The 13,367-nt window shown below is 36.7% G+C and overlaps 4 protein-coding genes across 4 annotated transcripts; all 4 read left to right on the forward strand.

Annotated features, from left to right (window-relative positions):
- The first annotated feature begins 54 nt into the window (after nt 1–54).
- LOC103834577 lies at nt 55–6,043 on the forward strand. The gene has a single exon (XM_033276761.1). The coding sequence runs from the start codon at nt 4,440–4,442 to the stop codon at nt 5,724–5,726; it is 1,287 nt and encodes a 428-aa protein (XP_033132652.1). The 5' UTR covers nt 55–4,439; the 3' UTR covers nt 5,727–6,043.
- A 238-nt stretch (nt 6,044–6,281) lies between these two features.
- Nucleotides 6,282–8,134, forward strand: LOC103834555 (V-type proton ATPase subunit c''2). The gene is made up of 4 exons (XM_009110623.3): nt 6,282–6,543; nt 6,650–6,727; nt 7,461–7,631; nt 7,735–8,134. The coding sequence occupies exons 1-4, from the start codon at nt 6,425–6,427 to the stop codon at nt 7,898–7,900; spliced, it is 534 nt and encodes a 177-aa protein (XP_009108871.1). The 5' UTR covers nt 6,282–6,424; the 3' UTR covers nt 7,901–8,134.
- A 119-nt stretch (nt 8,135–8,253) lies between these two features.
- Nucleotides 8,254–11,360, forward strand: LOC103834557 (serine hydroxymethyltransferase 3, chloroplastic). Its single transcript, XM_009110624.3, has 11 exons — nt 8,254–8,504; nt 8,744–8,973; nt 9,063–9,258; nt 9,327–9,501; nt 9,587–9,817; nt 9,904–10,026; nt 10,111–10,215; nt 10,302–10,388; nt 10,481–10,588; nt 10,686–10,758; nt 10,940–11,360. The coding sequence occupies exons 2-11, from the start codon at nt 8,757–8,759 to the stop codon at nt 11,212–11,214; spliced, it is 1,590 nt and encodes a 529-aa protein (XP_009108872.1). The 5' UTR covers nt 8,254–8,504; nt 8,744–8,756; the 3' UTR covers nt 11,215–11,360.
- A 189-nt stretch (nt 11,361–11,549) lies between these two features.
- Nucleotides 11,550–12,788, forward strand: LOC103834558 (cytochrome b-c1 complex subunit 7-1). Its single transcript, XM_009110625.3, has 4 exons — nt 11,550–11,781; nt 11,873–12,030; nt 12,196–12,243; nt 12,566–12,788. Exons 1-4 carry the CDS (start codon nt 11,688–11,690, stop codon nt 12,632–12,634), a joined length of 369 nt encoding a protein of 122 aa, XP_009108873.1. The 5' UTR covers nt 11,550–11,687; the 3' UTR covers nt 12,635–12,788.
- The last annotated feature ends 579 nt before the right edge of the window (nt 12,789–13,367 follow it).

Genomic DNA, 13,367 nt, shown 5'->3' on the forward strand with positions numbered 1-13,367 from the left:
CACTTAACGTCAACAATAAACGACGTCAAATATTTCTGTTAAATTTGTTGACGGCGTGCTAAATTGGCAAGTCAGCGAAAACATTGTTAATTCATTTTAAAGTCAATGAAAGTTTGGTGTTTTTTTGGCGAGCCCCAAAGTTCATGTTTGTTTTGGCAATTCGTGTAAAGTTGAGGTTTTTTTTGGCCGAACTCTCGTTTTTAAATCAAAATTCAGAACTCATTAAACCAACAATCTCAATACTTGGGACTTTAAAATTTATAGCTTTGATATTAAACTGGATAAGACTCCAAACTCCAAATTATATATGGTGTACGTCGACATATTGATCTTATTTTTGTTGAGCTGTCTTAAATTACAATGATTATATCATGACTCGTGTGATGCATTTGCCATTTGGCCACTAAATATTACTTTTTTCCTGGCAACGAGTAAGCCATTTTATTTTTTCGTAAAATGCTAAAATTTTAAACATTTTATGTTTTTGACAGAAATACAACCAAGATTCGAAGCGAACTAATCAAATAAAAATTAAGCAACGCCAAATATAAAAAGTCAGAACGACTAAACGATCAGGGAAACGCAAATGCAGGAAGGAATTCATATGATCTCGAATAGCACAAATCCAGTCTTCCAACGACACACAAACAGAGATTAAGACGATGCTTTGATGCACGAATTTTAATCTTTCGAATACTGTATTTTTTTTCTTTCTGGTAAAGCACTATTGAATACATGAATGTACATAATTTCTTGAATCGTTTAATAGAAATATTTGGCGGACTACAACATTCTGCTCATCTGAGGGTATTTCCATCCATACTCCATTTTTTCCTCTAAAATGGAGTAAAAGTGAATATGGAGTAAGGAATGCTCTAACCCAACTCCATATCTCACTCCATTATGAAATTTACTTCATAAATGGAGTAAACTATTTTTTGTTTGGTCATCACTCCATTATGGAGTGAGAAATGGAGTAGGATTAAAGCAATTTTATTCCATTTTCACTTTTACTCCATTTTAGAGGAAAAAATGGAGTTTTACATTGGAGATGCTATAAGAGTACCTTGGATAAATTTGGAGACGCGGCCTTGTATAAGACCATCTCCAATGACTTACTCTATTTTTTACTATAAAATAGCGTAACTCTATAATAGAGTTTGAGTTTGCTCCAATGATACTCTATTTTAGAGTAGAAAATAGAGCGATGAACAAAAAAAACAAATTACTCTATATTTGGAGTAAACCTATTTTTCACTCTATTATAAAGTGGAAAATATAGTACTATTGAAACATTTTTTACTCTAAATTCTATTTTAAAGTGAAAAATAGAGTGAGGTTAAAAATGCTCTAACTAACAAACATAAAAAAATCACACAACATTTTGATTATCTGAATCTAAGTACTTCGCAAGTTTGCAGCCAAATTTTCTAGGGGAATCTAGGGGCCGGACTCTATAGGAAATGATTAAAAGATGGCTATTATGACTAATTCATGACTTTTAAAACTAGTTATGGGGAAAGAAAGCACGTTGTAATGATGAAATATACTAAAGGGTATAAACAAATAATTGAAAGTACAATTATAATCATTGATATGAATTTTCCTGTTTTCTTTTAACTTTCGTTATAAAGCTGCATAACAAGTGCCATGCATGTGGTTGTTCTCTAAAATGTAAAGATTCATCTTATACTATTAAATAACATGAACATATTCCATAGACCTATTCCATTTAGCTACTAAGACCATGATTAACCCATGTTCTTAGGATGAAGTTCTTAGTTTTTAGCTTCGGCTAAAAACCTTTCTTAGCTTTTAACTAAAAAAGCTAAAACTGTCTCTTAAATAAAAGATATAAGAACCGATTTTTAGCAAAAAAAATATAAAAGAACAAAAAACAAAAAGTATCAAATTATGAATTAAAAACCTCAAATTAAGAACCCGGATTAATCATGCTCTAATAATTTTAAAATAGAAACTCAAAAATTTAAAAGTATATTCATTAAATTATCCTATTTTTGTGTAACAAATGGCATATTATTATTATTTTCATCAATGGTTTGTAAACGAAGTCTTGATAAATTTTTAGGATTTACAACAACCTCCAAAAAAACACACGTGTACTAGTTTAGTCAAATAATTGTATCAGCTAAAAATGTTGATAACATAGTAATCAGTTGTTTCCCGCCCTTTTTACGTACTTATTTTATGTTAATAGTATTTTTATATGATGCACCAAATTAAGTTGCGCATGCATGCTTTAAGATTTAAGTATTTGACACCGGAGAGAACGATTTAACTATGTTATACACCTTTACTCAGCTATTCGCCAAAAGGGCCGGTTATGGAAAAAGAGCTAGTATTTCTTTGTTTTTGTTGGGGGTAGCCCATCTAATGAGAGCTTCATCATGATGCAACACTATTACGAAATTCACACTAAAACGAGTAAAAATTTTCTTTGGTTAAATAAAGTTATGTTCATTTAGGGTCCAACTGGTGACACCAATTGAGGAAAAAAATTGCAGGGAATACTATGTTCCTCTCAATTCCCGTCTTTTGTTACCAGTTAAAGGGAAATTTTATTACTTGTAGGAATTAGAAATTCCCCCACGTTCCTTTTCTTATGAGGAATATAGTGTAAATATATTCCATGTCAAATTAGATAAGGAATCAAAAGGAAAACTATAAAAATGGTAAAAAATATATATTAATATGTTAATGTACCAAATAAATTTATAGAAAACTGACATTTTAAACCAACTTCTTAATGTACGTAGGTTTGTCTTCTTCTATATAACACTAGTTCATCAAGCTTTTTCTTCATATAACCCTAATACATCTAGAAACAAGAGAAGTAGGTAAACTATACTTTTAAGATTATTTATTTTGTGTATAAGAAAAAACACAACGCACTGATCAGTGTTGGTTAATAATAAAACTTGTTTCATGTATTTATATTATAGCTATCATGTCAACTCCAAGAAATCAAAACGGAGCACGTCGTGGACGTAAGTCAAACAATGAGGCAAGAACCACAATCGATGGTGAAACCACTCGTGAAGGCCATGTAATTATGTTATATAATTTTTTCTGCAGTAATGAGCTGTATAAATGAGATATTTTAAGTTAACAACTAGAAATATGTACTTTAGTATCTATGGAAAGACAAAAATTGTCAAGTTATGCTTGAACTTGTCATTGCGGAGTTAAGAGCAGGAGACTACCGTAGTAGAATGCCCGATGCTGCTGCTAAGAAAAGAATTGAGAACAAATACTTTGAGTTGGCGGGAGAAAAGATTTGTTGGGATCCAGAAATAACTAACAAAATTTGTTACCTACGTAAACTATGGAGTATCAATGGTCAACTGATGAAACGTACTGGAGTTGCAGTTGATCAATCTACTGGACAAATAGATATGATGCAAACTTGGTGGGCTGATCGGATTGCAGTAAGTCTTTATGCATATACAATTAACTATGTTCTTATTAAAAATCTAGTAACCTACATTTTTATGGTTATCTATGTAGGAATATGGAAATAAAGGAAAATTTGTTAGCGTGTTGCAAAAAAACCCGTTGCCGTTCAAAGATTTGCTAGACCAAATTTTTGGTGAACATGATGTTGAGCAAGATGAACGTTATTCTCCGCATATGCTTGGCCAACATATCCAGCAGATTCAGCCTTCTTTGCCTAGCAATGATGACACGGTATTTGACCAAATGCAAGAAGATCAAAGTGTTGAACAAATTGCAGATGCGACTAACGATCAAGGATCCCAACCGCCAACTCGAAGAACATCAGCCCGTCGCCCTTCAAGAAGAAGAAGTAGTTTTGAAACACAGGTTGAGAGTGGATTTCAACGTGTAATAGATACTCGGCAAGATATTTTGGAAGAACTACGGTCACGAAAAGTTCAAAAGCTATCATATGGTGATGCGACGGCTGTTCTAGAAAAACTACCAATTGAACAACTTGGAGTGTTTTGGTGGGCAGCAAATAAGCTGTTGAAGAATGAAGTAGATGTCCGTGAAGCATTTATAAAAATAGAGAGTCAAGATATTAAGATCAGATATTTGGAGAGTTTAGTTGGCATAGATAGATACGGCAATCCATGCACTCATGTTGATCTGCTAATGACAAGTCAGAACCTCTTTCAGAATGTTGGAATGACTGGAACTAGTTCAATGGGAACTGAAACTGTTAGAACTGATTTCATGGGCTTACTTGGGATGCACTCTTCTGAGTTAGAAGAATCAACAAAAAATGCAGCACGTGTAGTCCATATACATGATGATGGAAGTGATGCTGAAAAGCTTGTTTAAGTTTTCTGAGATTTATATTTTGGTGTTTGATATTTATATGGATTTTATTTATTTTTATTTATAAAAGCATGAAGTTTTTCTAAGGATTATATCAATAATAAGTTTTATAAATATATATGCAGGATCTTCGTATTATATATTTACTTTCTCGTGGAACTGAAAATCTAGAAGAAGATGAGTTAGTGGAGCTTATGTTATTGGAAGAAGAAGAATTTATGCAAAGGTGCATGCATCCTATATTAGAGTATTACAAAAACAACTTTTGCAAGAATCCAATGAACAACGTGTGGGGAAATGGTTGGAAAATAATACGGGAACAAATCTACAGCAATGAAATCTCGTGCCGTACTCTTATTCGTATGAGCTCAGAAGCGTTTATCCGTTTATGTGAAGTCCTTGAGAAAAAGTATGGGTTACAAGAGTCGCTTAATATTAAAGTCGATGAGAGTGTTGCAATTTTTCTTGTTCTCTGTGGTCAAAATGACACTCAACATGACATCGGTTTAAGATTCGGTCATGCCCAGGAGACTATAGGTAGAAAGTTTCATCATGTTCTGGGGGCAATGGTAAAATTGGCAGTTGACTACTTACGGCCAAGAACTGCTTCTGAGTTTGAAGCAATATCTAATAGTTTACAAGGAGATAAAAGATATTGGCCATATTTTAATGGATCTATCGGGGCTCTTGATGGAACACATGTACCCGTAATGGTGACTCCAGGTCGTGATGCATTACGATTTGTGAACCGGAAAGGAACGGCAAATCTAAATGTTCTAGGAGTATGTGATCACGATATGCTTTTTACATATTGTTTCGTTGGAATGGCAGGATCAACACATGACTCTAGAGTGCTAGATACCGCTATGCGCGATGATCCGTTGTTTCCTAAACCTCCTGGAGAAAAATATTATCTCGTAGATTCTGGTTATGCAAATAGACGTGGTTATTTAGCTCCATACCGAAAAGAAAGAAAAGAAGGTACTCGATATCATCTTCAAGACTTTATAAATTGCGAGCCTCCAAAAAATAGTAAGGAAATGTTCAATAGATGGCATGCATCATTACGTTCAGTTATTGAACGTACGTTTGGTGTATGGAAGAAAAAGTGGAGGGTTTTAAATGAATTCCCAAGGTACGACATCTCCACACAGAGGAACGTTATATTTGCAACAATGGGGCTTCACAACTTTATTAGGTGGAACAAAATTAAAGATGTTGATTTTGAGGAAGCGACTATGGAGAACAGTGGTGTGCATATGCATCAAAGTGAGAATGATTCAGATGATGAAAATGATGTACGAGGAAATGAAGAAACATCAACGACAGTTTATATGAAGATTGTTCGAGATCAGATTGCTACACAACTGTGGTCAGATAAAAGACTTGGCTCCCGTCGAGTATAGGTCAGTATGTGTTTTTCTCTTTATTATTATATACAAATTCTTGGATATATCTATATCTCTTAAAAAGCACAATATATACTTTCAGTAACACAAGTTTTTGTTTTGTAGTTATGAGCTACATGCATTGTGGCAATTGAACTGGACATGGCAACATGAAGCGTAGACCAAAAATCTTGCTTATATTATTTATTATTTTTAGAGTTAATTATCTGATTATTTATTGTTTGAAATTTTGTTCCTTGTTTTGGTTACCATTCACTGACAATTTGTTACATTCCTTCTCTACAATTTTTCCTTCTAATTAATTCCATATCATTCCTTTAGATTCTTTTCCCTATGATTCTTTTTATTTTTAAAGTGGTCACCAGTTGGACCCTGAAGATTTTATGGCCATTGAAAACAAAAGAAATTGATTAAATCTGGTTAAGATTACCATAGGAAAACAAGGCCCAAAAGATAATATTCTTACTGTGCCAAGTAGTCTTTGAAATCTCATACAAGGCCCAAATCAACGAGTGAAACGTCGTCGTTGTAGCTTTCTTATATCACCCACGTGCATCCGCGAGCGCGTGGTTTTCAATTCCTCAATCATCTTCAGATCACAGCCCCTGAATAATTTCTCTCCTCCAAGAGAGACCAGAGAAACAGATCGTATCATCGCAATAAGCGAGAGAGAACTAGAGAGAGAGAGAGATAGAATGTCTGGAATGGTAGATGCGAGCTCGTGGGGCGCAGCGTTGGTAAGGATCTCGCCGTACACATTCTCGGCAATCGGAATCGCCATCTCGATCGGCGTCTCTGTCCTCGGCGCCGCCTGGTAAAATCCAAATCTTCTTCTTATTCTTCTCCTAATCCACGTCGTTACAATCATTCTCCTTTCGGAATCTGCGATTCACCAATCTATTTGCTTCTCTGATTCAAAGGGGGATTTACATCACCGGGAGTAGTTTGATCGGTGCGGCCATTGAAGCTCCTCGTATCACTTCCAAGAATCTCATCAGGTTCGTTAAAAAAGTTGAAGTTTTTTTATTAGTTTCGTGGTCCTTTGGTGTTATTGTTGTGAAGGGTTCATTGAAAGATTCTATGATATGGAATCGTCTCTGAGCAGCTGATTCATGTTCGTTTCTTGGATATTTAATCACATAATGATTAGAAGAAAAAAAGTAGTTGACTTTGGATCCAGTAGTTAGAAAATGAGAAACCCATTATCTCATATGGGTTGGTAGGGTGCATAGATAGTGTGAAGGCTCTGGCTTTTTGGGGGTTGAAGCAATAATAAACAAATGTCTTATCTCTCTCTCAGCAGAAACTTATTTAGAAGCTCTATGTCAAATGAGAGGAAAAAGATGAAAAGTCTGATTTAAAAGCGTCTATGATGACATAATCTTTGGTGCCTTGCCATTCCCTTTAGACCATCTCTGAACCATATTGAGTAGATAATTTGACTCCTAAGGAATGCTTAACCGGGACTACTTTTGTTTGAAATTTGATTTATTGTTACAGAGCTATAGCCTCGGACTAAGATGCTCTGTAACAACTAATGTTGACAATGACATTACCACAGGTCCAACACAACCCATTTCTGAACCATATCGAGCTGGGAATTTTGCTCTTTGGAATGCTTAACTAGGATTGTAATTTGATTGGTTGTTACAGAACTTTAGGCACAGACTTTGATGCTGGAACAATGGAATGACCAAGCATTTGTTTTTCGTTTTTTTTTTCTTGTCACAGTGTAATCTTTTGCGAAGCTGTAGCTATATATGGCGTCATTGTTGCAATCATTCTGCAAACGAAGTTGGAGAGTGTCCCGTCTTCAAAGATGTATGACGCTGAGTCTCTTAGAGCTGGATATGCAATCTTCGCGTCTGGAATCATAGTTGGATTCGCCAACCTTGTATGCGGGTCTGTATAATCATTCTTAACTCTCCTTCCTCACAGTTTTTCGATTTTTTGGGATTCTATTTTCAAATATGCAACCAAGGGGTCCACATTTTCTCTGCTGCAGGTTATGTGTAGGGATCATTGGAAGCAGTTGCGCATTGTCAGATGCTCAGAACTCCACACTCTTTGTGAAGATTCTTGTGATTGAGATCTTCGGAAGCGCTCTTGGTTTGTTTGGAGTTATTGTGGGGATCATTATGTCCGCACAAGCAACATGGCCGACCAAATAGACACAACCCATCCAGTCTGCAACTCTGGAAAAAAGATTGTTTCTTGATTATCTTCATTGTTATATGGGATACTCTCATGTCTAGAAGAAAACCCAGTGTGAGAACTGAAAACCTCTTTTGTATCCCTGATTTTTTTTTGTTTTTGTATTTTTTTAAAAACCTTTGGAATAAGCCACTTTGGAGAACATCTTCTTGTTTGTATTCTCTTTTAATCAAAGACGAGAGTTTGTATAAGCTTCTCTATGTTCTAGTATTCATGGGTAGTTGCTGTTGGTACACAAACCCACCCAACTAAACCAGATAATCCAGTCTATACAAATTGCCAAATTGGAAACCTAGCACAGCCGGTTTATCCTAAACCAAACATCTAAGTAGACGACGTCGTTTGTCGATATTATTTCTCGGTGGCTGTTCTGTTCTTGGAACCTGGAGCTTGGTGTTTTGTTGGGTTTGTGTAAACCCTACATATATATGTGTACGTCGTCACTCACACCACCTGCTACAGCGTATACTTTACATATTCGTCTTCCTTCTCAGATTCCCTCCCATCTCCACTTCTTAGCGACCTCTTCTCGCAAAGCTCGAAACTTTTTCTACCATACCGGTAAGTGTTGCCGTTTTCCTCGCTTTTCTATTCTGGGTTTTTAGTTCCGATTGCATTTGGACCAGGAGCTGATAATATGATACGACGTCCACTTCGTTGTCTCAGATTGGTTGTGTCTGTTTTCGTTCATAAAGTTTGAGTCTTTCTTTCAGCTTTTTCTCTGTCTAATTGATTTTTGCTGGTAACTGGCCTGTCTGTATGTTGTGTACCTGATACAGTTGAGACATTTGTGTGTGTAGAAGTAGAGAAAGAATGCAAGCTTGTTGTGGAGGTACTTCAATGGGGTCTCTTCAGCAACCTGCACGGGTTCAAGGACCTGTCTTTGCTCCAATAACCTCCCCAGTGACTAAATTCTCTCAGCAACTGAAGCTCAATTTCCCGAGACCTTGCCCTTCTTTGTTTCTGAGAAAAAGCTCGGTCTTTGAAAGGAGAGCGTCTTCAGTCTCGGCACCTGATGTGGAGACTACCAGTAAGGGAGTTTTAACATTCACTTTTTGATTATGTTAAGGAAGGACAAATAGTTATTTATTCCATATGTGGTTGTGGCTGATGTTTTAGGCAATGAGATCCCATTCGAGGACTACAGTCGTCGTGAAGTGGATCCAGAGGTCGATGATATTATCACCAAGGAGAAAAACAGACAGTTCAGGAGCTTGGAGCTTATTGCGTCCGAGAATTTCACTTCTCGAGCTGTTATGGAGACTGTTGGATCATGCCTTACCAACAAGTATTCCGAGGGACTTCCCGGTAAAAGGTAATCAAGTATTGATCAGAACGAGTTTTTGTGTCCCTACCCTTTTTGCTGATGTCCATGTCTCACAGGTATTATGGTGGCAATGAGTTTATAGATCAGTTGGAGACACTTTGCCAGAACCGTGCTTTAGCAACCTTCCGGTTAGATTCTACTAAGTGGGGTGTTAATGTTCAGCCGTTGTCTGGTTCACCTGCAAACTTTGCTGTCTACACCGCCATACTTAAGCCTCATGATCGTATCATGGTGAGTTAAGATTGTTTTGCACTCTTCACCTCATTTGTTCTTATGCATTTGAGATATTGGTTCATGACTTAGTGGCTTTGTTTAGGGTTTGGATTTACCTCATGGTGGACATCTATCACATGGGTTCATGACTGCCAAAAGACGTGTATCTGGAACTTCAATATACTTTGAGTCCATGCCTTATCGACTTGATGAATCAACAGGCATTGTGGACTATGATATGCTCGAGAAAACTGCTGCACTGTTCCGACCAAAGCTTATAATTGCAGGAGCTAGTGCGTACAGCCGAGACTTTGACTATCCTCGCATGAGGAAGGTAAAAACCAAACCACTGATTCTTGAATCTTTTTGTTTGTCTAGTTTTGGCTAGCTTCTGATATTTTAGTGTGTGAATTTCTGAAGATCGCAGACTCAGTTGGTGCTTTCCTGATGATGGATATGGCTCACATCAGTGGGCTTGTGGCTGCTTCTGTGGTAGCCGATCCTTTTGAGTATTGTGATATTGTTACAACAACCACTCACAAGGTATGTATGTATGTTCTTGAATACAAAAAAATTTCTCAGATTAAATCAAAATCTGATAATTTGCTATATACTTTTCCATGTCAGTCTTTGAGAGGTCCGAGAGGTGGCATGATCTTCTTCAAGAAGGATCCAGTTAACGGGGTTGAACTTGAATCTGCCATTAACAATGCTGTCTTCCCTGGTTTGCAGGTTGAGATATTCACCATTCCTTCAAGTTCTCTTGGATATTAATTCTTTAGACTTGGTTAAAAGTTCTTCGTGTTGTATGTTTCTAGGGTGGCCCTCATAACCACACAATTGGAGGATTAGCAGTGTGCTTGAAACATGCACAGTCGCCAGAGTTCAAGGCTTACCAGAAAAGAGTACTCACCCCCTTTTACTTGATCATTAAGCTCTTCTTCACCTGATAGAGTTAAAAAACTTAACTTATAAGAATCGTCTGTTGCTTGTTTAGGTTGTGGCTAACTGTAGGTTTCTAGCTAACCGATTGGTTGAGCTCGGGTTTAAGCTAGTCTCTGGTGGCAGCGATAACCACTTGGTTCTTGTTGATCTTAGACCATTGGTAAGTCCATACAAACTCTATTGATTTCCCCATGCAATAGGCTCTTTTCTCAAATTAGAGAATCACTTATCAATCAATATGCTTTTGGTATGGTTAGGGAATGGATGGTGCACGGGTTGAGAAAATCTTAGACATGGCATCTATTACACTCAACAAGAACTCTGTCCCTGGTGAGAGAGAGCCTCTTCCCTTATTCTTTTATTTTGTTTCTTCCCATCTAAAAAGTTGCTAGTCATTTACTTAATCCTGATTGAAACAAGATTAGTCTTTGGAAGTCATAGAGTGCATTGGATATGTGTGTGAGTTTGATTGTCACAGAGCTATAAAAGTGTGTGTGAAAATGTGAAACAGGGGACAAGAGTGCATTGGTTCCAGGGGGAATAAGGATAGGAACGCCTGCAATGACGACAAGAGGACTGTCAGAGAAAGACTTTGTGGTGGTTGCTGACTTGATCAAGGAAGGAGTGGAGATAACGATGGAAGCAAAGAAGTTGGTGTCGGGAACAAAGCTTGGAGAGTTCACCAAGTTTGTGACATCTCCAGAGTTCCCATTGAGAGAGAGAGTGGAGAGTCTCAAGGATAGAGTGGAATCCTTCACCTCTCGTTTCCCCATTCCTGGAGTTTGAAAAGAAGAAAACAGATGATGTCTTGTTGTGTACCTTTTAATTATCTATCATTGACACATTTTTATCTCTTAGGGTTTTATCAGCTCCTTAATCTTGTGTGTGTCCCAAGTTTCTTATAAAAAAAGATGATTAGAGAAGTTTGAATCTTCAGAATATTTCGTATGGTACACAAAACCCAACAAACTGAAGCAAGAGCCAAGTATATAATTCAGTCTTTACAAATTGCTAACTACAAAACCAAATAATCAAATATCCTTTCGACGGCGTCGTTTAGTCATTTGAGCAGCAGCTCTGACAGACGAATGACCCATTTAATCCGCCCATTACAGGCCCAATAAAACGCCAACTAAACGACGTCGCTTTAGTCGTTGTAAATTTACCCTTTTTATGTCTCTCCCAGATACTGAAAACTAGCAGCGGACCTTGTTGAGCAAATCGGTGAGGAGAGAGAGATCGCAAAGAGAGAGAGAGAGATGTCTTCGTTTCTGAAATCGTTCCTGGATCCAAAGAAGAACTTCCTAGCTCGTATGCACATGAAAGCCGTCTCCACCCGCCTCCGTAGATACGGTCAGATCTCTCTCTATCCAAATCCCTAATTTTCTCAATCTCGATTTGTGTTTGCTGAGGAGTGAATCTGTTGATTCTGATTATGATTCAGGTCTGAGGTACGACGATACGTACGATCAGTATTACCACATGGACATCAAAGAGGCCCTGAACAGGTTGCCGAGGGAGGTGGTCGACGCCCGTAACCAGCGTCTCAAGCGTGCCATGGATCTCTCCATGAAGCACGAGTACCTTCCCAAGGATCTTCAGGTATTTGATCTTTGATTTTTTGAATAGAGAGAAGAAAAGTGAATTGATTATCCATTACATAATAATTTAGATGCTTGTATAGTTTTACAATGTGTTAAGCTTAAGCTACTTAATAATGTTGAATGTTGTAACTTGTAACTTGAGGATTGTTAATTCTATATACAGGCGGTGCAGACTCCATTCCGTAGCTACCTTCAGGAGATGCTGGCTCTCGTAAGTCTCTCTCTCTTTTGATGTTTTTCTTTTTTTTTATAAAAAAAATTAGATATTCCTATTTGACTATAGGAATGGTACAATCGCATTCTTGCGTGTACATGCTTGTTTAGAACTCTGAGATGCATTTGATTTTTGTTTGCTATTTGAAGCAAGTTAGCTGTTCTGATCTTCTGTTTTCATATTCCCTCAAGTCTTGCATCAGATAGAATAATACTCTTAATAGTGCTTCATCGTTGCCTACTGTAGCTTCTCCTTTAAACATGGATCATCGTCATCAGTATTCACTGTTATCAATCATCGCTTTTCTTTGTTTTTGCAGGTTGAGAGGGAAAGAAAGGAACGAGAAGCCTTGGGAGCGTTGCCGCTCTACCAGCGCACACTTCCTTAAGAAACCTTTTTCCCCCATTTCTTTCTTATGATGATGATCAACTCTGTTTTTCTGCATAAAACTCATCTCCTAATGGATGACATTGATATTTTGTTGTTACATTTTCATGTTTGCTGGCTTGAATAAAATCGAAACTCAACTCTGCGTGGCTCAATGATTTTTTTTTTTTTTCAGTTTGCTTCGTTGTTATGAACAGGGAAAGATTTCCACATATATATTATTGGGTGAATTAGCCAAATGACCAAATTTGAAAAGGAAATTAAGTGTATAGCATTGATTTTGACATAATAAAGCCCATAACAATTATGTCAACTTCTATCCGGTAATGTCCTTTTTTTTTTCAAGTTGCCAGTAATAGAAAGAGAAACTGATGACATCACATTTGACACCCCACAATTAATTATCACCTAGTAAATATTACTTTAATCCAAACTTTAACTCTAAAATAATAAACCCTAAACTTTAAACATCACCCTTCCATATAAATACTAAACCCTAAACCTTAATTACTGAACCCTAAACCCAAATATAAACTTTAAACCCAATTATCAAAATCTCAAAATAGTACTCCCTCTGTTTTTAAAAGATGCATATTCTAGACTTTTCACATATATTAAGAAAACTCATTAAATATCCATTGTTTTTTGTAAATAACAATTTTCCATAACTTTTAGCCAATAGAAATTCAATAAACACCATTAATTTTTTTGAAACTTACAATTTTTCATAAAAT

This window comes from Brassica rapa, chromosome A08 (assembly GCF_000309985.2).
Source record: "Brassica rapa cultivar Chiifu-401-42 chromosome A08, CAAS_Brap_v3.01, whole genome shotgun sequence".
Classification (NCBI taxonomy): Eukaryota; Viridiplantae; Streptophyta; class Magnoliopsida; order Brassicales; family Brassicaceae; genus Brassica; species Brassica rapa.